The sequence below is a fragment of the Littorina saxatilis genome, linkage group LG5 (genome assembly GCF_037325665.1).
Source record: "Littorina saxatilis isolate snail1 linkage group LG5, US_GU_Lsax_2.0, whole genome shotgun sequence".
NCBI lineage: Eukaryota > Metazoa > Mollusca > Gastropoda > Littorinimorpha > Littorinidae > Littorina > Littorina saxatilis.
In genome coordinates, this window is record NC_090249.1 from 1740580 (window position 1) to 1761825 (window position 21246).

The 21246-nt window shown below is 42.4% G+C and overlaps 2 protein-coding genes across 3 annotated transcripts in view; one reads left to right on the forward strand and one right to left on the reverse strand.

Annotated features, from left to right (window-relative positions):
* The window catches only part of LOC138966044 (microtubule-associated protein futsch-like), a 61753-nt gene extending 56018 nt beyond the window's left edge, over positions 1-5735 (forward strand). Inside the window, exons 32-35 of the mRNA XM_070338132.1 lie at positions 2070-2128; positions 2961-3039; positions 3534-3599; positions 4517-5735. Of these exons, the coding sequence (XP_070194233.1) occupies positions 2070-2128; positions 2961-3039; positions 3534-3599; positions 4517-4570 (258 nt within the window). The 3' untranslated portion in view covers positions 4571-5735. The remainder of the gene's footprint in view (positions 1-2069; positions 2129-2960; positions 3040-3533; positions 3600-4516) is intronic.
* A 113-nt stretch (positions 5736-5848) lies between these two features.
* Positions 5849-21246, reverse strand: part of LOC138966045 (RB1-inducible coiled-coil protein 1-like) — a 56633-nt gene continuing 41235 nt past the window's right edge. For both annotated transcript variants that reach the window (XM_070338134.1, XM_070338133.1), the window contains exons 25-28: positions 20598-20659; positions 20204-20331; positions 11941-12011; positions 5849-11517 (exon numbers count right to left, since the gene is read on the reverse strand). In XM_070338134.1, the coding sequence (XP_070194235.1) occupies positions 11365-11517; positions 11941-12011; positions 20204-20331; positions 20598-20659 (414 nt within the window). In that variant the 3' untranslated portion in view covers positions 5849-11364. The remainder of the gene's footprint in view (positions 11518-11940; positions 12012-20203; positions 20332-20597; positions 20660-21246) is intronic.

Here is a 21246-nt window from a genome sequence, read left to right on the forward strand (position 1 = left end):
TCTACCTCACCTATGTTGACCAAGGTCTTTTTAGCCGAGACCAGCTGTGCTGCAGCAGGTCACTCAGAATTGTAGTAACTGTGTAGTAACTGTATCGACACGCTGGAATGTAGGCGTTAGATGGACGTTACAGGAAGCGACTGAAGCTAACAGTCTGAGCAGATATATTGGTACCTGGTCAGATAGAGCTATATGAGTGGGTACGGATATATCCGTACCCGGTCAGATAGAGCCATATGAGTGGGTACGGATCTGGTCAGATAGAGCCATATGAGTGGGTACGGATATATCCGTATCTGGTCAGATAGAGCCATATGAGTGGGTACGGATATATCCGTACCCGGTCAGATAGAGCCATATGAGTGGGTACGGATATATCCGTACCTGGGAGACAATGAGTTAAAAGGGGGGTTCCACATTACTCCATACGGGCATATGGAGGTTGATTATCATTTATATGTGTTTAGCTTTTGCTCATTTACTGCTCCTAAGAAATGATTACTTTCGAAATCTAAACAACAAAGTGACTGTGGTGAGATGAATAAAGTTACAAAACAGGATTTCTGTACTCACCGATACAATGATTATTTTGTTTGCATGATTTGATATCAATTATGAACAGTTAAAAAACAGGATTTCTGTACTCACCGATACAATGATTATTTTGTTTGCATGATTTGATATCAATTATGAACAGTTACAAAACAGGATTTCTGTACTCACCGATACAATGATTATTTTGTTTGCATGATTTGATATCAATCATGAACAGTTACAAAACAGGATTTCTGTCCTCACCGATACAATGATTATTTTGTTTGCATGATTTGATATCAATCATGAACAGTTAAAAAACAGGATTTCTGTACTCACGGATACAATGATTATTTTGTTTGCATGATTTGATATCAATTATGAACAGTTAAAAAACAGGATTTCTGTACTCACCGATACAATGATTATTTTGTTTGCATGATTTGATATCAATTATGAACAGTTAAAAAACAGGATTTCTGTACTCACCGATACATAGTACTCCCCCTGAACGACCCCCCTGTTTACGACCACCCCCTTTTTACGACTGATTTTTCTACCACGGATGCGTTTTACTATATAATGAACACCCAGTGAACGACTCACCCCAAAACGCGATTTACGACCGAGCTTTTGGGGATGAATTACGACTTTTGCGCATTTTCAGTCGAGCAGACGAAAACACAACATGGCGGCTCTCGTGCAACTACCGTGAGAAAGAAAAAAACACGAAATCTCGCACGCGCGAGATCCTAATACATCCGGTTTTCCTCTGTACGCTATCTTGTCACGACGACTTGTTGACAAACGAAGATTCGCGAAAGAAAGAGAAAAGCGCCGACTCTTGAGTAGAGAGCTAATAAAGTAATCGCTAATCGAGCGAAATGGTAATCCGCGGCGACTTCCTTAGGAGTCGGGAAGACGCAAATCCTGTGTATCGTCAATGATAAGGACTCGGTGTTATCGAGATGGCGAGAAGGACAGTGAAGCGAAAGTACGCAAAGAGAGGTGCCTGTGCTAAAACCTCAACGATCGTGTATGGGACAAGTTTAGCGATGCAAGGCGAAGAAACATTCATGTGAGCGGAAAGATAATTCGGGAGAAAAGTCGTTATGCTTTCTATCGAGTTAGGACATTCGGATTTTACTGGTTGCGCCACAATGTCAAATATGCTTCACTCAGCGGGGAGCGAGCATTACGCCATGAGTAAATTTTCTTTGAAATTGGAGTTCAAGTTGTTCTGCTGTAATGTGTTTGGGTGTGTGTGTGTGTGTGTTGATATGACAGTAAACTGCAACTGTGTGTTTGTGTGTAAACATGACAGTACATAACAGTACATACACTGCAACCAAATTCATGACCGCCCGGGCCTAAAACTCAAACCCCCACTTTAAGACCCCCCCTTTTTACGACCTAATTTTCAAGGTTTTTCCAAAGTCGTAAATAGGGGGTTCTACTGTACAATGATTATTTTGTTTGCATGATTTGATATCAATTATGAACAGTTGAAAAATTGGACACCTTCATTGTTTCAGGCCACATATCTGCAGCAGCTAAAAATGCTTCATGACCAGAGAAAAAAACTCCAGCAAAGGTTGGTCTAGCATGTACATCTTTCTTTCTATGCTTTTATTCTCCATGTAATGATTATTGCTGTTGCTGTCTACTGGTATATGAAGATTTATTTATTTGTTTATTTATTTATTTTGTATTGATTTATTTACTTCTTTTTTTTTATTTTAGAAAAAAACAATTGTGTATCTTTCTAACATTATTATTCCATTGGTGGGAAATTCGGGTCGCTTCCTCCCAGTGGAAAGCCAGCAACTCGTGAAAACATTGATCGAGTTATTTCTGAACATGGTCTATTCATATAAGGCCAACAAAAAAAATAGGTCTGTTTACGGTAACATAGAGTGAAAAAATAGGGTCGGTAGGTCGGCTTTTTTTTTTTTTTTTTTTTTTCTCCCCTCTCTATGATGTTTCACAGTTCATTTCTTCTCATCAATCCCTGTTTTTGCCCAACATAACTATAAACAGTACTTTGAGCTTACATCCCTTCTGTCATCTGCTGTTTGAGCGCAAACAGCTCTATTTTGGATGCAGTTTTTTTTTTTTTCAGACGATCCAAAAAAAAGATTAGGGTCGGGCCTAAAAACTAGGGTCGGTCGGGTTACCGTAAACAGACCTTTTTTTTTTTTTTGCCTAACAGTGGAATCCCCTGTTAGGACCCCAACAAATCTGAGAAAATCAGGTCTTAATCTAGGAGGGAGTCTTCAAAAGAGGGTAAACTTACAGAGGCTATGAACAGAAAATCTGAGAAGCAGGGTCTAAGGGAGGGAGTCTTAGATCGGCGGTCAAGGGGGGGTTGTAGATGACAAAAGGCAGTAGAAAAGTGCGAATGTGATGCCCTGGAGTTGTTGCAGGGTGGAGTCGGTGAAGGGGGTTCATGAAGACTTCAGGGCTGAAACAGGACAGACTGAAACCTCCACTCATCAAGTTCAGGTCAGTTTCACATGGTTACAGGTCAGTTTCACATGGTTACAGGTCAGTTTCACATGGTTACAAGGATTACTGTGGCAGAAGGGGTCCAAGTCCACCAAAAGTAGGTGCATTCCCCCTGGTGCACTTCCTTTAGGCGCTTTTCCTGTATACAGAGAATTCATCTGTTCGACTTCTATCCAACAGTGGCCAGCCAAGCGCCATTCCCTAAATATTGTGTCAGGCCAGTGTTGAGAGATGTACACGCGGAGATGTACCAGGGAATAAAACCCTCTATCATCCCTTCTGCCTGCTGATGTATTGCTCTTATAACGGCAGAACATGTTTTATTATGCCCTTTTGTAAGTCTCAGTAAGCCTTCCCCTGTTCTGGTGCAAAGGGGAGGGGGTGGTGACAGGGGGAGGGTCAAGTTGAGAAACCTGTTTAGTGAGAAATGCAGTTCTTCTATGATCCTCTTTTTTAAAATTCATAACATGTTCTTTGTGCTGCTCCTACAGAAATGTCTGGAGACGCAGATGAAGAAAGACATGGATCGCTTGAAGACCAAGATGCTGTTAGACATGGTAAGAATCGGTGTTTGATTTTTCACTTTTGAAGTTTCTTCTCAGCCGTAGTAGATGGCAGTTAAGGAAACATTGATTCTGATGCAGACGTGACCTCTTTGCTCATCCGAGCATAGTTCTTCTTCTTCTTCTGCGTTCGTGGGCTGAAACTCCCACGTACACTCGTGGGGTTTTTTAGCACGAGTGGAATTTTACGTGTATGACCGTTTTTTACCCCGCCATTTAGGCAGCCATACACCGTTTTCGAAGGAAGCATGCTGGGTATTTTCGTGTTTCTATAACCCACCGAACTCTGACATGGATTACAGGATCTTTTTCGTGCGCACTTGGTCTTGTGCTTGCGTGTACACACGGGGGTGTTCGGACACCGAGGAGAGTCTGCACACAAAGTTGACTCTGAGAAATAAATCTCTCGCCGAACGTGGGGATGAACTCAAGCTGACAGCGGCCAACTGGATACATATCCAGCGCGCTACCGACTGAGCTACATCCCCGCCCTGAGCATAGTTGAAACTGTAGCATATTTTATTTACAGTATGACAGTTATGTGTAATCAGTTTGCAGCTGTTTTTAGACTGTGCCAAAGGAATTGTTGATGCCATATGTCTGCGGGTAACATTTTTCAGACAAAACCTCTGTATGAGGGTCGTTCTGTGTACCTTTCTTGTGACATGAATTTTCTGTCATTTTAATGCGTATGATTGATGTCAAAGTGTAAATAGAATTTCTGCAGGCCACAGATTTATCTGAAATCAGCATTAACTACTGAAATCAACTTTTAGAATTCTATCATTAAAAGTTCTTTTAAAAAACATATATTGCAGGCTTACAGGGTTTCACTGGTACACAGCCTTGTTGAAAGGCATGACTGTCGTGTTACTGTATCGTTCTTTGACTGGTTCCTTTATCTTGTGCAGCAACAACAGCAGTTGAGAAGAGTGAAGGAATCTTTACAGAAGCACATTCTCTGAAAGAGGGAAGTTTTTTTTACTTGTTTGTGTTTTCCTTCAGTGGAATGACAAGATTTGCATGTTTGTATCAACTGTCAGAAAAAAGACATCAAAGTGCACATTATGTTCTTTGTGCAGTCCATAGTAGCGAATGTTTGTTCTCTTTTAGAACTGTTTTGATTGTTGAATAGTTTTCCTGTTTTGGTGTACATTTTGTTGATATTAACACAGCCTTGAATCCCTTGCCTTTTAATTTGAATGACTAGTTTTGTTGATCAAAGCAATTACATCTTCTCTTGTGTTAAAAAAAGAACTGTCAGAATGTGTTCAGTAAGGTGCCAACAAAAATGAATACTGTACATCCATTCCCATATTTGGGAGAACAGTAGTTGGATATATGGGTAGTCTTCTCAATACCATCATCCCCTTTTCAGCTTTGATGTTAAAACTGATTCCTCCGTTTACATTTTACAGAATGTTTGACTTGTTAATTCATTTATTGTTGCTTGTTGTATTATATTGTGACATTGTTCTAACTTGTTAAAAAGTATTCTAAAAAACAAACAAACATTGACTACAGCTTACACATTCAAACACACATTGACTACAGCTTACACATTCAAACAAACATTGACTACAGCTTACACATTCAAACACACACTGTAGCCTGTTTTAGTTTTCTAGCTCCTTTCTTGTTAGCAGTAAACTAAAAAACAAAGAGTACTCTTTTCCATCTGCACTAGCGTTTTAATTTTTTCAGGTAATACCCCACATGTAAATTGTGTGCAAGTGTTGTTGCAAGACTTGACACTTTGAAGAAATTTAAGTATATTATTTTCTGTTTAAAGACTTGTTTGCTTGTTCATTCATTGTGTTGAGTTGTGGGGAATGATGCTTGTGTTCTTTAAATGTCCCATACCCTCAAAGACTGATGATTGTAAGACAAATCACATTTGACCTTTGAGAGAAAAAACAAAAACCTTGTCTGTTTTCCCAGAAGTGGGTATATCTGTTTCCGACTGTACAGAAAAGGTTATAACCATATCTGCCATTGGCGAGCAGTTCAGCTAATGATTCATTAATGGCGAGCAGTTCAGCTAATGATTCATACATGTGTGAATATCAGAACTTGTTCATCATTTTTTTTCTTTGTTGTTAATAAATCTGCCAAGTTTGTGAATCAGAAGGACTATTTGGAGCGAAATGCTTTTGCTATGAATGAGTCTTAATTATATATGAAACATTTATCTAACAAGTATGTGTTTATTTCTCACTATCATTGAAGCATTCAAAGCCATGTTCCTCAAAGTAGCGTTTATTTGTAAATTTCTAAAGACAAAAACAAAAATTATACACACAAAATCTGAAAATTATTCAGTTCAAAACAACCATTACAGAAGAAAAATATAATCACAAGCATGCACAAATCACAGTGATGCCCTACATTTCAACACCCCACAATTAATCACAAGTTAATGAGGCTGAACTTGCAAGCTAATCATAAATAGCCATACATCTGGTCTTCCCGCACGTAATATATGGTAATAGCACCCATCAGTCTTTCTCCCGTCTCAATCTACTGTAATTGTAGGCAATAGGAAGAAAGACTGTTCCACTCATTGACCAGGTATTTTCCTATGAAAAGTCGTTCGACAAATACAACTATCTAAATGTGTAAGCTTGTAGGAAAAAGCTACCCCCTCCCCAAATATATATAGAAAATACCCACATGATTCTGCTCTATGGCCAGAAATGTTATGCAAAGTCATTTGCAGGAATAAGCACTCCTCTCAACCCCTCAAAAAACCACCATAATTTTATGACTTGAAGACTGTCAAAGTTCATCACAACAAACATAAGTCAAGCACATCTCACAAGTGTCGAACGCAGAAGAAGAAGATCTCACAAGACATTATTATTTTTAACTCCTGCAGTGGTCACAGTGGGACATTAACTATTGTGTCAAGTTTACTTGTGCTGGTTAGACAACCCTTGAAGTACACTGTACATAAAAATCACACACAAAAAAAAACAAAAAAACATATAACATGACAAAAGACACACTCAAACATTGCAGTTTTTGCGACAGATGTGCATATAAGATAGTAAGTAGGCAGATGTGGTATGCTGATACATTTTGCAAAATAAAATTCACCTTGATTCATTCCAGCTCAAGGTATAACACGTCACTCACAACATCCAGTAGCTTTATAAAATGGTAGGAAATGTTTCTCTAAACACAGGACCGTGGAAACCCCATTTTAAAACCTCCAAAAATCTGAGAAAATCATTTTTTGAGTCACTTGAGAAAAAGTGACTCTATGTAATCGGTCAGTGTTAGTCTGTCCGGCCGGCCGTCCGGCCGGCCGTCCGTAGACACCACCTTAACGTTGGACTTTTCTCGGAAACTATCAAAGCGATCGGGCTCATATTTTGTTTAGTCGTGACCTCCAATGACCTCTACACTTTAACGATGGTTTCGTTGACCTTTGACCTTTTTCAAGGTCACAGGTCAGCGTCAAAGGAAAAATTAGACATTTTATATCTTTGACAAAGTTCATCGGATGTGATTGAAACTTTGTAGGATTATTCTTTACATCAAAGTATTTACATCTGTAGCCTTTTACGAACGTTATCAGAAAAACAAGGGAGATAACTAGCCTTTTCTGTTCGGCAACACACAACTTAACGTTGGGCTTTTCTCGGAAACTATAAAAGTGACCGGGCTCAAATTTTATGTGAACGTGACTCATTGTGTTGTGAATAGCAATTTCTTCCTGTCCATCTGATGCCTCATATAATATTCAGAACTGCGAAAGTGACTCGATCGAGCGTTTGCTCTTCTTGTTTTAAAAGGAGGGACTCTTAAAATGGGAGTCTATTTACATAGGTTATGATAAATAAAATTCAGAAAACTCGGGGTCTTTAAAGGGAAGGAGTGTTAAATTGGAGGGTCTTAAACTGGGGGTTCCACTGTACTACCAGAACACAACACCACTGTCACCTTATATTACACTTAGCACAAGACAAAAATGGAAGCACATACTCCCTGAAATAAGGGCTATCACTCAGAAGGCCATAAATATACGCGCACACAAATTATGTTTGTTGAAATGTTATGATGTACGCTTTAGATTATATAAGCAGTCAACTGATTTCTACTGTAAGCTTCCATGATTTCAAGCTCGGGGTAAAAAGCACATAGAAAGATCAAAATCCTCCTAAAATACACAGGGAAGTATTTGAAAGCTAAACAAAACTGACAAAACAACATCCCAAATATCTCCTTAAGAAATGACTGCAAGTTTGAAACAAGTCGCGTAAGGCGAAATTACTACATTTAGTCAAGCTGTGGAACTCACAGAATGAAACTGAACGCACTGCATTTTTTTCACAATGACTGTTACGTCCGCCGCTTGTGCATAACAGAGTGAAACTGACAAGCCTGTTTAGCGCGGTTGCGCTGTGCTGCATAGCACGCTTTTCTGTACCTCTCTTCGTTTTAACTTTCTGAGCGTATTTTTAATCCAAACATATCATATCTATATGTTTTTGGAATCAGGGACCGACAAGGAATAAGATGAAATTGTTTTTAAAACGATTTCGGACATTTTTATCATAATTTTTATATTTTTAATTATCAGAGCTTGTTTTTAATCCGAATATAACATATTTATATGTTTTTGAAATCAGAACATGATGAAGAATAAAATAAAAGTAATTTTGGATCGTTTTATAAAAAAATAATTTTAATTACAATTTTCAGATTTTTAATGACCAAAGTCATAAATTAATTTTTAATCCTCCATGCTGAAATGCAATACCGAAGTCCGGCCTTCGTCGAAGATTGCTTGGCCAAAATTTCAATCCATTTGATTGAAAAATGAAGGTGTGACAGTGTCGCCTCAACTTTTACAAAAAGCCGGATATGATGTCATAAAAGACATTTATCGAAAAAAAGAAAAAAACGTCTGGGGATATCATACCCAGGAACTCTCATGTAAAATTTCTTAAACATCGGTCCAGTAGTTTAGTCTGATCGCTCTACACACACACACACAGACACCACGACCCTCGTCTCGATTCCCCCTCTATGTTAAAATATTTAGTCAAAACTTGACTAAATGCAAAAAAAGGAATGGTGACAAGTTTCCCAAAACGGCCACATGGGCTTGAAAAAGACACATGAAGATCCCACATACATGTACAAGATATGAAAGGTACAAAAAGATCAGAACTATTTCTGATGTACACAATATCTTGTACTACCCCCCCCCCCCCCCCCCCCCCCTCTCTCCCCAAGTTCAAGATGTCAAATCTTCACAAACTTGGTTAAAGGTGCCATATTTCATCTGGTGCCATTTCTTGCTGAAATTCTGAATCCCTATGTAAATTATACTCCGATGAAGGCTTTTACATGAACTTCACAGATTTGTATTAGTTATGCATGTACCAGGCTACACAATGGTTTTATTGTTGGCATAATCATGTCATGATGATGGCAAAGCTGTTTCAATACCTCATAACAAAAGTTTGACAAGAAAATCAAACACACACTGCAAGCTTTCAAGGCTTGTTTTATAATACACCATAACATAAACAGTCTGTTGGTATATAAAAATAAAAAAAAGAGGACCAAACTTTGCTAAAAACGAATGTTGTACAGTGAAACCCACCTTTTAGCAATCCCCCCATTTCAAGATTCCCTCATTGGCTGAGACATGATATTCTCACATTTGTGGAGGTCTTAAATGGGGGGCTCCACTGTACCTTGTCTAGACACACTCAACCCTTTCCTGTCTAGACACTCAACCCTTTCCTGTCTAGACACACTCAACCCTTTCCTGTCTAGACACACTCAACCCTTTCCTGTCTAGACACACTCAACCCTTTCCTGTCTAGACACACTCAACCCTTTCCTGTCTAGACACTCAACCCTTTCCTATCTATACACATTCAACCCTTTCCTGTCTAGACACACTCAACCCTTTCCTGTCTAGACACACTCAACCCTTTCCTGTCTAGACACACTCAACCCATTTCCTGTCTAGACACACTCAACCCTTTCCTGGAAAAATCAAGTCTATGTGTGATGTGTGGTCAAATACTTACTGCTGAAATGTTCTTCTGTTGAGCTTCTTAGGTTAAAGCTTTGCCCTCAAGTTCTCTAATAACAGGTAATTTTCAGCTCATTCTACAGTTTTACATTTTTCATTGAAACAAATTAGAGCAACTATTTTCTGAAATTTATTTCACAGGTAACTTTTAGCTCATTCTACAGTTTTACATTTAACATTGAAAGAAATTAGAGCGACTATTTTCTGTACATTTATTTCACCGGGATTGAGTGGGAAAAAAAAGTTTATATTTCAACTTTGGTTCAGAAAGTGCGTAAACTTCTGGTACTTTGGCCAATAGTATTGTAATACATTATAACAGTTGACTGTTGGTTACCCTTTAATTATCTTGCTTTGCTTGTATTCTGTATGGATCTATTCCATTCCATCTATCTCAAACAGGATGGAAGCTATTGATAAACGCTGAAGTTCTTTAGAAAATAATTCCCCAAGATCACTAGCTGTTAACTTTGCTATTCTGATGACACGTGGGGGAATTCGGAGGTTGTGATTGGATAGTCTCACACAGCCTTATTTCGGCGATTACTCCCTATCGCTACGCTGAAAACACAACAGCTGTTATTAAATGTATAAGTTAAAGTCATCACATCATGATATTCAATCTTATGCATTTGTTCACTTACATAATAACGCATCACTTTCAAGCCCAAAACTGCTCTTGAATGCTGATGCAAAAAAGCCAGAGGAGGTCAAACCACAATATATACATATTATACTTGCACAAGTATTTTGTATACATGCTGAACTTACAGATTCCTCTGAAGTTATATACAAATGAGCAGGTCGCATTCTATGAGCCAATCATATCTACAGTCCAGCCACCAACACTTTGGAAACATGAACAGTAGTCTTGAAAACAGAGGGCAGGTCTTTTTCATCAGATTATTCTCAGTATTGCGACTAGATTCAAGACCCACAAACGCGGCATGAAAGAAAACGGTCAAAGAAATTAATCGCAACTTCATGAGCTTAGAACAATCTTGACAATTTAGGTCTGAAAGCCAATGGATATGATTATTGCGGAATAAACTTGTGCGACTGAATGAGCGATTCTGCTCAGCTAAAGGAGGATACACTAGAGATGACCGGCAGTAGGGGCCATGCACGTGTCGAGCGTGTCAGTCACTTCATTTTCATAGCTTGCTGTGTGTCACCATGCTCTGTCTGACACGCACACAATCTTCGGTACAAATGCCGGAGTGCAGGGCAAAATGCATTGATACCAACTGGTGATAGCAGAAGCGCTCAACAATTTTCAAACACAATGTGTTCACTTGATATACACAGTGCTAAAAAAAAAAAAGACAAACACTTAATGACTTATTCACCCTTTTGTAAAATTACCAAACGTCTGAACAAAAACACATCAAATCTTTATCTCTCTCTCTCTCTCTCTCTCTCTCTCTCTCTCTCTCTCTCTCTCTCTCTCTCTCTCTCTCTCTCTCTCTCTCTCTCTCTCTCTCTCTCTCTCTCTCTCTCTCACACACACACTCACAAACACAACTAATGATAGCTACCAAATATACATAGAAAAATAAACTCTCAAAATATATTTTCCAAAAGCTAACTTATCGCAAGAGCTCACCCCAAAGAAAGAAAAATCACTTCAAAACCCCGACATGATCTTCACACAGTCCTTAAAAAGTGCCATGGGGAAGGATGATTGCAAATGGCCTTTCAGCTAGAGGAGGGTGGTGGTGTTGATGGTGGTGAGTCTGGTGTTACCGCTGCAGCTGCTCCTCCAGACGACAGGCTTCCCACCGGGGACCATGCCTTGGCCTTCACACGGTAAAACTTGGTGTTCACTGGCACCTTGAACCGATTCTGAGCCTGCAAGTACACACACACAAGTTTCAGGACATAGTCCCAAATGAACCCCATGGAAGTGACATTACATACTCATTACTGAAAGAAGAGAGACTGTTTGAGATCACATGCAGCAATAGTTCTGAACAGTTGTTTTTCACTCAGTATGTGACATCACTCAGTATGTGACATCACTCAGTATGTGACATCACTCAGTATGTGACATTTCCATAAAGTCAAAAAATAAGAAAGGCAAGTCTTGTGAATGCCAGATTCCTACAGTCATGTGGAGTAGTATGTCCATTTCATGTCTCACTTCAGTTCTTATTGATAATGATAAGACAACTCTGTAATAATAATAATAATAATAATAAATAACTTTTCTATAGCGCGAGTCCCATCAATTGGCTCCAGGCGCTTTACAAATTAAACTCTACAATGACTTACCTTTCTTGCTTGGCAGTATTCTCTCTCCGTGACCTCTGCCAGCACCCAGTTCTTCCTTGGTTCTCCCTCCGCTGTGTAAGGAGACATAAAACACTGGTGTAACCATTCACACAGTTTTCTCAGCATTTGAGAAAAACATTCGCTTCCACATAAAATCCATTTACTTGAACATAGAAATAAATGTACATTGTATATGCATTGCTCAGGGGTAAAATGTTCCATTTTAATGTATCATTTTAATGGACAATAAAGTGTTGTTATTGTTATTATTGTAAAGCTTACAAGTACAGTGGAGTCCGGGTACAACGAATCTCAAGGGAGATACATTTTAGTTCTTATATCAGTAATTCGCTGTAGAGTTTTCAACCCTAAATGGCCTCAAGACAAGTTTTCCCACTCACCTTAAAATGATCGTCCCATCGATCTTTCCTTGGAGAGTACAATCTCTGCATGTTTTCAACAGCTTCATAATATAATCCATAGAGAGGCATAGTTCAAATGTTCACTTTACTGTAATTTTAGAAGTAAAATTTAAAAAGTCCTGTAAAAGCATGTACCGTATTTTCCGGGTCATAAGGCGCGACTTTTTTCATCCTCTAGTGTATCAAAATACGAAAAAAATCAAAGAGACCGCCTGAGTACCAGTCAAACAACTTGTGATAATGCATGTTTTAGCTACTAGGTACTACCCTGGCCATATTTCCTCTCAAGACATCAAAGAGACCGCCCCATAGGTTAAACTCGGTCACTGACCCCGGTGCAGGAAGTGTTTCCTCTCTCAGATATGACAGGGGAACCACCTCTCATAGCTAAAACTGGGTCATTGACCCCTGGGAAGAAGGTCAGTGCCAAGGCATCACAATGGACCTGCCTTTGATCTCCCCGCACACACAGAGCACACATATTTCCACTCTGTATTCTTCCTTTGATGTGCGGCTTATTTTCATTCTTGACCGTTTGGTATACTTTTACTTGTATTTTTGTCTTTGGAGAGAATTATTGACATCAGTTCGTTGTAGCCTTGTGACTTTTAGAGACAAAACGGCTCTGGGGCTATGAAAACGTGTTTGTTATAAGGCCAAAAAAAAAAATAGGTCTGTTTACGGTAACCCGACCGACCCTAGTTTTTTCGCGCGACCCTAGACTTTTTTTTGGCATTTGGGGAAAAAAAAAAAAAATCTTGTTTTTTTGGCAAAATAACGTAAAAATATGGTTTTTGGGGAAAAAAAAAAAAAAAAAAAAAAAAAAAAATCCCGACCTACCGACCCTATTTTTTTGGCCTATGTTACCGTAAACAGACCTATTTTTTTTTTGGCCTAAGAGGGGTTCGTTATGCAAATGAGTTCAAAAGGTTCGTTGTAGCCGGAAAGTAACAAGTAAGAAATAGAAGGCTGTCTGCCGGGAAATCAATGGCAGTTCGTTAAAAGCGGGATTTCGTTATACCCAGGTTCGTTATAGCTGGACTCCACTGTAAGTCTGACAAGGGGAACATCAAAACCCATTACCTCCTTCATCCTTCCCAAGCCCAACGAACAAGAATTTCTACTGAGACACAGCCAATTCCACATGCAAGCGCACACACACACACACACACACTCACACACACACACACACACACACTCTCACAAAAAACACAAACGCATGCATCCTCACACACGGATTCAGTTACATGCAGACACACACACACACACCAATTTTTGTTCTAAGTCTGTCCTTCACCCACATTCCACCCCCACAAAATTAAATCAGTCTATCAACCCCTGATTTGAGCCCAAAGGCCCATCCTGAACTCAGGTCAAAAATGAGTTACTTCCCTTCGGGTCTCATTCTATCCCTGACAGGATGCCTTGGTTTTCTTTCTGTGGGTAAGAAATCGATTGTTTTTTTTTACATATTTAGATCTTTTCGTAATGTGTTATGGATATAAGCAGATTCGCGATCGTCGATAATGATTTTTCATGGTGTTGTGTAATTTTTAAATTACAAAGGAATTGATATGTAAGACAGTTTCAAGCGAGCTATCTTTCGCGGATGTATTTACTGTGCAAACAACTCTAAAGTGTCACGTGATAATCAACTTTGGCTTCGGCACGCGCCGGAGCAGACGATTTTTTCTGTAACTAGTTGAGAGTGATGCAACCATATATCACGGTCTCCTTCCGACAGCAGTCTCAAAATTTCGACTTGTTTTGACCTTAGAACGATGTCTTTATCATAACTGTGAAGAACAGAACGGAGATCACTGTCGAAGTCGGCCAATCTGCAATAATTTTTGTTTCGCAAACACCGATCTCAAATTTAGATCAGTGCTCGCGAAAAACATATGGGAGATAACTCTGTATTCTTGTTTTGATAGATTCGCGCAATAATTTAGCATGCTGTCAGAGAGAAACTGGCGATAGCCGTGGACCGATGATTATCAGAATGCCCAAAGGCCTTGAATCGAAAATTTTTAAGTAAATTTTCATTTCATTAATATACTTACCCGAATCACATAAAGAGCATTGACGCAGTCTGAATAGCTAAGGTCTGAAAAGGCTACCCGTCTTAAAGTTTAAAAGGGAAGCAACCCAACCACAAAAAAGGTAAACACAGCTATGGCAATGACCATATACCCGGGGAGTTACCTCCCCTGCTGGGTATGTGACGTCACTTCCACTGCTGCACCACGTGGTATACTCATTCGACATTAAAGAAAACTAAAATATCATAAGCGGGGTTGGCGGGAGGGAATACACTATGTGATTCGGGTAAGTATATTAATGAAATGAAAATTTACTTAAAAATTTTCGATTAAATTACATATTCTTACTCCGAATCACATAAAGAGCAGATAGCATCAACAAGGCGGTGGGAATGAAAAACCAAACTCACTCTTAAAACCTTGCCAAAAAACTGGCCTGCTGCCAAAAGGTCAGGAAAAAGGCTCAGTGAGAAAGAAAATCTAACTCACCCTAAACCCTAGCCAGGAACTGGCCCACTGCCAAAAAGGCAGGTAAGGGCCTGAGACCCATCCTGATTGACAGCCGAGATGTCTCTCAGGCAAAAAAGTTGCGAAAGACAACATCAGAGAGCCAGAAATCTGAGCCCAGCACTTCTTCCGAACTCCTGGACCAAACGACCCAGAAAGAGACCCCAGCCTTGGATTAACCCGAGCCGAGTAGGGGGAAAGACAAGCTGCCCCCCCCCCTTTTCTATTGGAAGGAAATGCCGCCCTAGAAACGATCCGTGCGTAAGGATGTCCACTCAGAGCAGTGAAGGACAAGCCTCACGGAGACCGTAAGACAATCATGCCAAAGTACGCAAACCTTGGGAAGGAGTGAAGCCCGAAAGGACTGTGAGATAAAAGTCAGCTCCAGAAAAGAGTGATTAATATCCACCAAGATAGAGAGGGAGGCAACTGAGTACAAAGTACCAGAGCCCACCTCGACAGGGAAATCCCGAAAAAGAGACGTTCGCCGGTAATCCTCTACCAGTCAATGCGAAAGCAGAGAGAGAGGTAATACGAGGAAGTAGATCGCGTCTGACTAACTCTGAAAGACTGAGAGTCAGACGTAGAGATCAACGGCCAAACGCCGTAGTCATAGTTGCCTGTGGTAGAAGGGTGACTGTAAAAGGAAACCCGACCCAACGGAAGTCGTCCTGATTCACCTCGTGCTAGGACGAGGAAGAAGAGGAAGAGCCAAATCCGAAGTCACAGGAACCGAAAATGCCATAGCCACCCACGCTAGACAGGAGGCTATAGCACGGGCTAAGGCTGAAAGCCATGAAGCCCGAAGAACAACCATGTACCAAAGTACCAACAGTACACAGGTAAACGTAAGAAACGTAAGTTTCGGCTGTCAAACCAGATGCTGGGCTAAAAGCCCACAGCAAAGAAAAACCGGAACATTAGCTAACCCTCTGCCCAAAAGGAGAGGAGTAGCCAAAAAACCTGAGAGAGGTGTTAAGCCACAAAGAATGACTCCTCAAACATCCATTGCCAAAGACAATGCCCCCTCAGGAAAATCTGAATGTTACTTCCGAGGCCAACTCAAGCGCAGCTTAAGTTTGGACGAAACACCAGAACGAGTATGATCGCTAGAGAAAGACAGAGTCAGCCTCGGCGAAAGACAAACCAGGACCAAGTCCAGAAGCTTGTGGCCAAAAGTGAGAAAAGACGGGGAAGCCTGACGACAGGAGACCCCACTCGAACAGAAATCGTCCTATCTCATCTCCTGCTTAAGATGAGAATAAAGGAAGAAAGTCTAAGTCCGAAGCCACAAGAAAAGGGAAAACAACAACCGTCACCGCCAACAGGTGGAATGGCTGTTGCACCAGCCGAGGCTAAAAAACCTGGATGCCCTAAGGTCAGCCGTTGTTCCAAAACTCAGACGTACCTATGAAGCGTCTGTGAAAGAAACAACCTCTCCGGTAAAACCGGAAGTGCCACTGCAGCAGCCCATGACTGAACTACTGTGACACTCACTGAGGACTGAAGCAGTATGCCCAAAGAACAGCGCTAGATCAGACCAGAAGAGACCTCAGCGGGTGCTCGAGCTGATGGGCCTAGATCACTGTTAAAAGATCGGACTCAAGCATAAGCAAATATGCACACATAAGATCGATGGGAGTCGCCCGACCTCACCACTCCCACAACTATTGGCTGTGTCCAGAGACCATCCAATGAAAATTGCAAGTAGGAGACCCCCCCGCCATCGCCCAAGCGAAGGGCGGAGGAGGGGGGGGGGTGTGTGATCGGGGGCACTTCCTTGTGGGGAGAGGCTTGCTGCTATGGCTGTCCTCCTTCCTGCCCAAAAGTGATCTATTTCTCGACAATCGAGAATCAGGCAGAGACTGCCTATTGGCCTCCGGCTTAAAACGTCCCGAGGCCTGAGCATGCCTCCCATGAGGAGGCTAGCTCTGCTTTAACCCTTGTAGAGAGAAGTCAGTGATCTGATTTCTCGACAATCGCTGATCTCTATTCACTGAATCTACCTTTCTTTTCTGGTATAAACACCAAAGTCCGAAAAGTAGGTCCCTCTACCCCGAGCAAAGCCCAAATGTCTCTCCTAGCCTGCTCAGAGAACTGAGAATGCGAGAGAAACGAGTCCCTCCGACACCTGACTGTAAAATGAGGTGAAGGGAGGAAAGCCCCTTTTTGCACTTCGTTCGCCCTAGTAGGGCTGACTAACAGAGTGGAGATGTCATCAGAGTCCTGATACACGCTAAGTGTGAAAGGTTCAGTGACTCCGGGAAAGAGCGCGAGGGCGCTCTGACGATCATCTCCGACTGAAAAAGAGGCAAATTCCAAAAACTGACGTCCAAAATCCTCTAAGTTCCTGCATTACCAGAAAGGTGTATGCGGAAGAGCAAAGACACCAGCAAGTTCCGACCCAGCTTCAGAGAAGAGAACTTCTTATAACAAGAAGAAACCAAAACCGAAGCCTGTGTAGCCGAAGACAGCCAAGGCTGAGCGTGTTCCGGAACTGACCCGTGAATAACGAGTAGCAGAACCGGAACCCGTGGATACCACTTCAGGTAGGAGATTGACGAGCCAAAAACCTGCGAAAGGTGGTACCCACATTGAAGGTGACTATTGAACCGGAAGTAGGAAAAAACTCCTCCTTCGCGGAACGGAAGTCCGACATCGCTGAATGCAACCAACGAGGAAGCCGATGTACCTCCAAATAATATGTGGAAGTAACCTCCGTCAAGACCTCACGAGAAGCCAAGAGCTAAGACGGAAATCCAGAACATGTCTGATCATTGGCTAAAGACTGTATAACAGAATAGCCAAGAGAACTGACACGACCGAAGTCACAGTCGCCAGTGGAAAACTACTGAACGGGATGACCGGAAAACCGGAAACCCGTCCACCCGGAAACCGTCCTGTCTCAACCCCTCCCGTAAGAGGGTAAGAAAAAGAGGAGGAAAAAGAAAATCCGAAGCCACCAGAACTGACTAGACAGTAGACGCAACACCCAACCAGTGAAGAGACTACTTGTCGCGGCCGAGGCTGAAAGCCTGAATGCCCGTAGGCCAGACAACGGTCAACTCCAGGAAAGAACACACAGTGTAATTACAAAGGAGGACTTATGCTTCCGGTAAACCGGAAGCGCAGCGCCAGCGGCTACCGCCCTTGTACTGAAAACGCCGATGCCCGCAACGGGACAAAGGAGAGAACAAAACAGTGCCGCCGGCACTGAAAGGGAAGCCGACCCAACACCAGTATGGTGAAAGGAAGATTGCCCTAACAGCCCATAGGGCGGATGCACATCACTCGCTCACCGACATCCGGAAGGAGTGTCAGTAAGAGGAAAAGCGAATCCGGACTGAGCCGGAAACACAGCTGACGAAACCGCACCATGATGCGGAAACGAAGGTTGCGATGACTGGGGCCGGAAGCCCGAACGCCCATAGGCCAGTCAGCGGTCAACTCCAGGGAAGAACACACAGTGTAAATACCAAGGAGGACCTATGCTTCCGGTAAACCGGAAGCGAAGCGCCAGCGGCTACCGCCCGTGCTCTGAAAGCGCCAATGCCCGCAACAGGACAAAGAGAGGTCAGAACAGTGCCGCCGGCGCTGAAAAGGGAAGCCGACCCAACGCCAGAATGGTGAAAGGAAGACTGCCCTAACAGCCAACTGACTGCGTGTCAGAATAGTCGGGATGACCTTGACCAAAGTCAACTGAACCAGAGGCAAGCTGACGGTCAGGATAAGCCGAAACCTGAAATCCGTCAGACCGAAAACCGTCATGTCCCGTAACCATACCAGAAGGCAGGGACGGGAGCGCTGACGACAAGCTTGCAGCCGCCGGAACAGGAAGGGGTGTCGACCCAACACCATAGTGAAGAGAAGAATGCCCCAACTGGCCATAGTCAGGAAGCTGACTCTCAACCACGAACATCCGAGAAGGAGTACCGGGAAGAGAGACAGCGGATCCGGTCTAAGCCGGAAACACGGCCGGCGAAGCCACACCTTGATGTGGAAACGCTGGTCGTGATGACTGGGGCCGGAAGCCCTGTTGCCCGGAGGCCAGTCCACGGTCAACTCCAACCACTGCCGCTGAATGGGAGTGGAAGGAGGACCTTCGCTTCCGGGAAAACCCGGAAGCGCGACTTCCGAAGGAAACCGCCCTTGCTCAGAATCGAACTCACGCTGAATGGGTATTGAACGAAACTGAGCAGGAAAACGGGAGTGACCCGTGCCAGGTGAGCTCCGTATCTACAGACACCATCCGTTGGCTTCACGAGAGCCAGAGGACAAGCTCGACATACCTTGTAAGCTTCCTGCAGAAGCAGAAGCAGAAGTAGAAGTTCCGGTATCACCGGAAGCCGTCGCAACAGGAAACGAAAAAGACGTCACAGAGCGGACATCGCTCCCTGCCGGCGGATGTAAAATGGTTTCCTCGGGAGAAGCACGCTTCAAAACGTCGCGCACTAAGTTGCGAAACTCTGTAACTAAGGAGCTCAACAAAGAAGAAACAAGAGAGGCTTGCCCGTCTGACGAGGACGAGCAAGCCGCCGAAGTGACGCAAGCAGTAGAAATACCGCTCGCGACAACGAGTTCCCCGGGGGGAGAAAGGTAACAGACATGACAGTGTTATTCTCTTTGTCCGAAAGGACAACTAGCACAGGTTTAGAACCTTAAGAAGATGATTTAGGCTTAAACTTGCCCTTAACATCGCCCTTGCCACGTCTACTCGCGTTATACGCCATGTCGGCCAAAATGCAAATGGCGGCCAACACAACAACAACAGTTACTGACGAAAATTCACAAGTCCAAAAAGGACGGAAAGTTATCAATAACAAGCCAAAAGTTCTTACGAAAAGCAAGATAAAATGGAAAGAGCTCACCAACTACCAGGTAGAAGATAAGCAGACGGGTAGGTGGTCGGTGGGTGTTATGAAAACTCCAACAACGCACACAGAGCCTATGGAAACACGACCTCTCGTCAGAACTGAAAGATGTCGAATGAGTATACCACGTGGTGCAGCAGTGGAAGTGACGTCACATACCCAGCAGGGGAGGTAACTCCCCGGGTATATGGTCATTGCCATAGCTGTGTTTACCTTTTTTGTGGTTGGGTTGCTTCCCTTTTAAACTTTAAGACGGGTAGCCTTTTCAGACCTTAGCTATTCAGACTGCGTCAATGCTCTTTATGTGATTCGGAGTAAGAATATGTAATTTAATCAGTGTGCGGAAGAAGAAGAAGAAGTGTGCGGTAAGTGAAGAGAGGTACACACACACATACACACACACATGAATGTAGCCACTGACCTGATTTGAGCCCCAGCACCTCGAGACAGTCGCTGTGCAAGAAGTGAAGCGTGGAGCCCACCGTGAACACAACGTACTGGTCGTGTCGCTCGTCCAGACACAGCAACACCAGGTCACCCACGTTGCACCTGAACACATCACAAACACAACACTCACTTAGCATCAACATTTTCTTGTTTTATTATCACCCCTCACTCACTTAGCTTCAGCAATTGTGTTTGTTTTATCATCACGACCCATGCACCGGCACAAATCGTCAACACAACACTTGGCGTTTGAATAGTTGCTTTTTTATCATCACGGATGATTTGCTTGTTGTATCATCATGACTCACTTCGACTCAGAACATTTGCTTGTTGTATCATCATGACTCACTTAGCTTTCTGACACTTACGTAAGTATCGAGACCTTGTCGCGTATTTCTCTGCGAATGCTAGTCGTCATGGACATGCCCATCTGCAGAAGAAAAGCACACGAATTTCAGATAAACACAAACACATGCGCTCACACTCGCACACACTTCTGTGAGCTCACAACACAAATCACACTCATTTTGATGGGTCATCTTTTCCATCTCACCGTCTCCCCCCATATCTTTATGGTCTTACTTTTGTACAGAACTCGCACACACACATGCAAGCATGTGTGCACACACACACAGAAACACACATGCACAGATATAATCATTAAAAGAAAAAGAAAACACAACAAAACCAGTTTTGGTAAATTCTTCATTAATTTTTTGGCAGCCTGTCACTGATTTCTTCAGGATAGTAGTCACAAAAATAAAATATGGTAATACATGTACAGATATAATCAGCTTGAAATTCCACTGGCATAACTGCAAACGTTTTCTGGGAAAGTTGCTCTTCTGTTTGTGTATTGGGTTGCTCCAGTCTCTGATCTTTCTTACTAATTTTTTTTGTTTGTTTTTTTTGTTTGCTTAACGCCCAGCCGACCACGAAGGGCCATATCAGGGCGGTGCTGCTTTGACATTTTACGTGCGCCACACACAAGACAGAAGTCGCAGCACAGGCTTCATG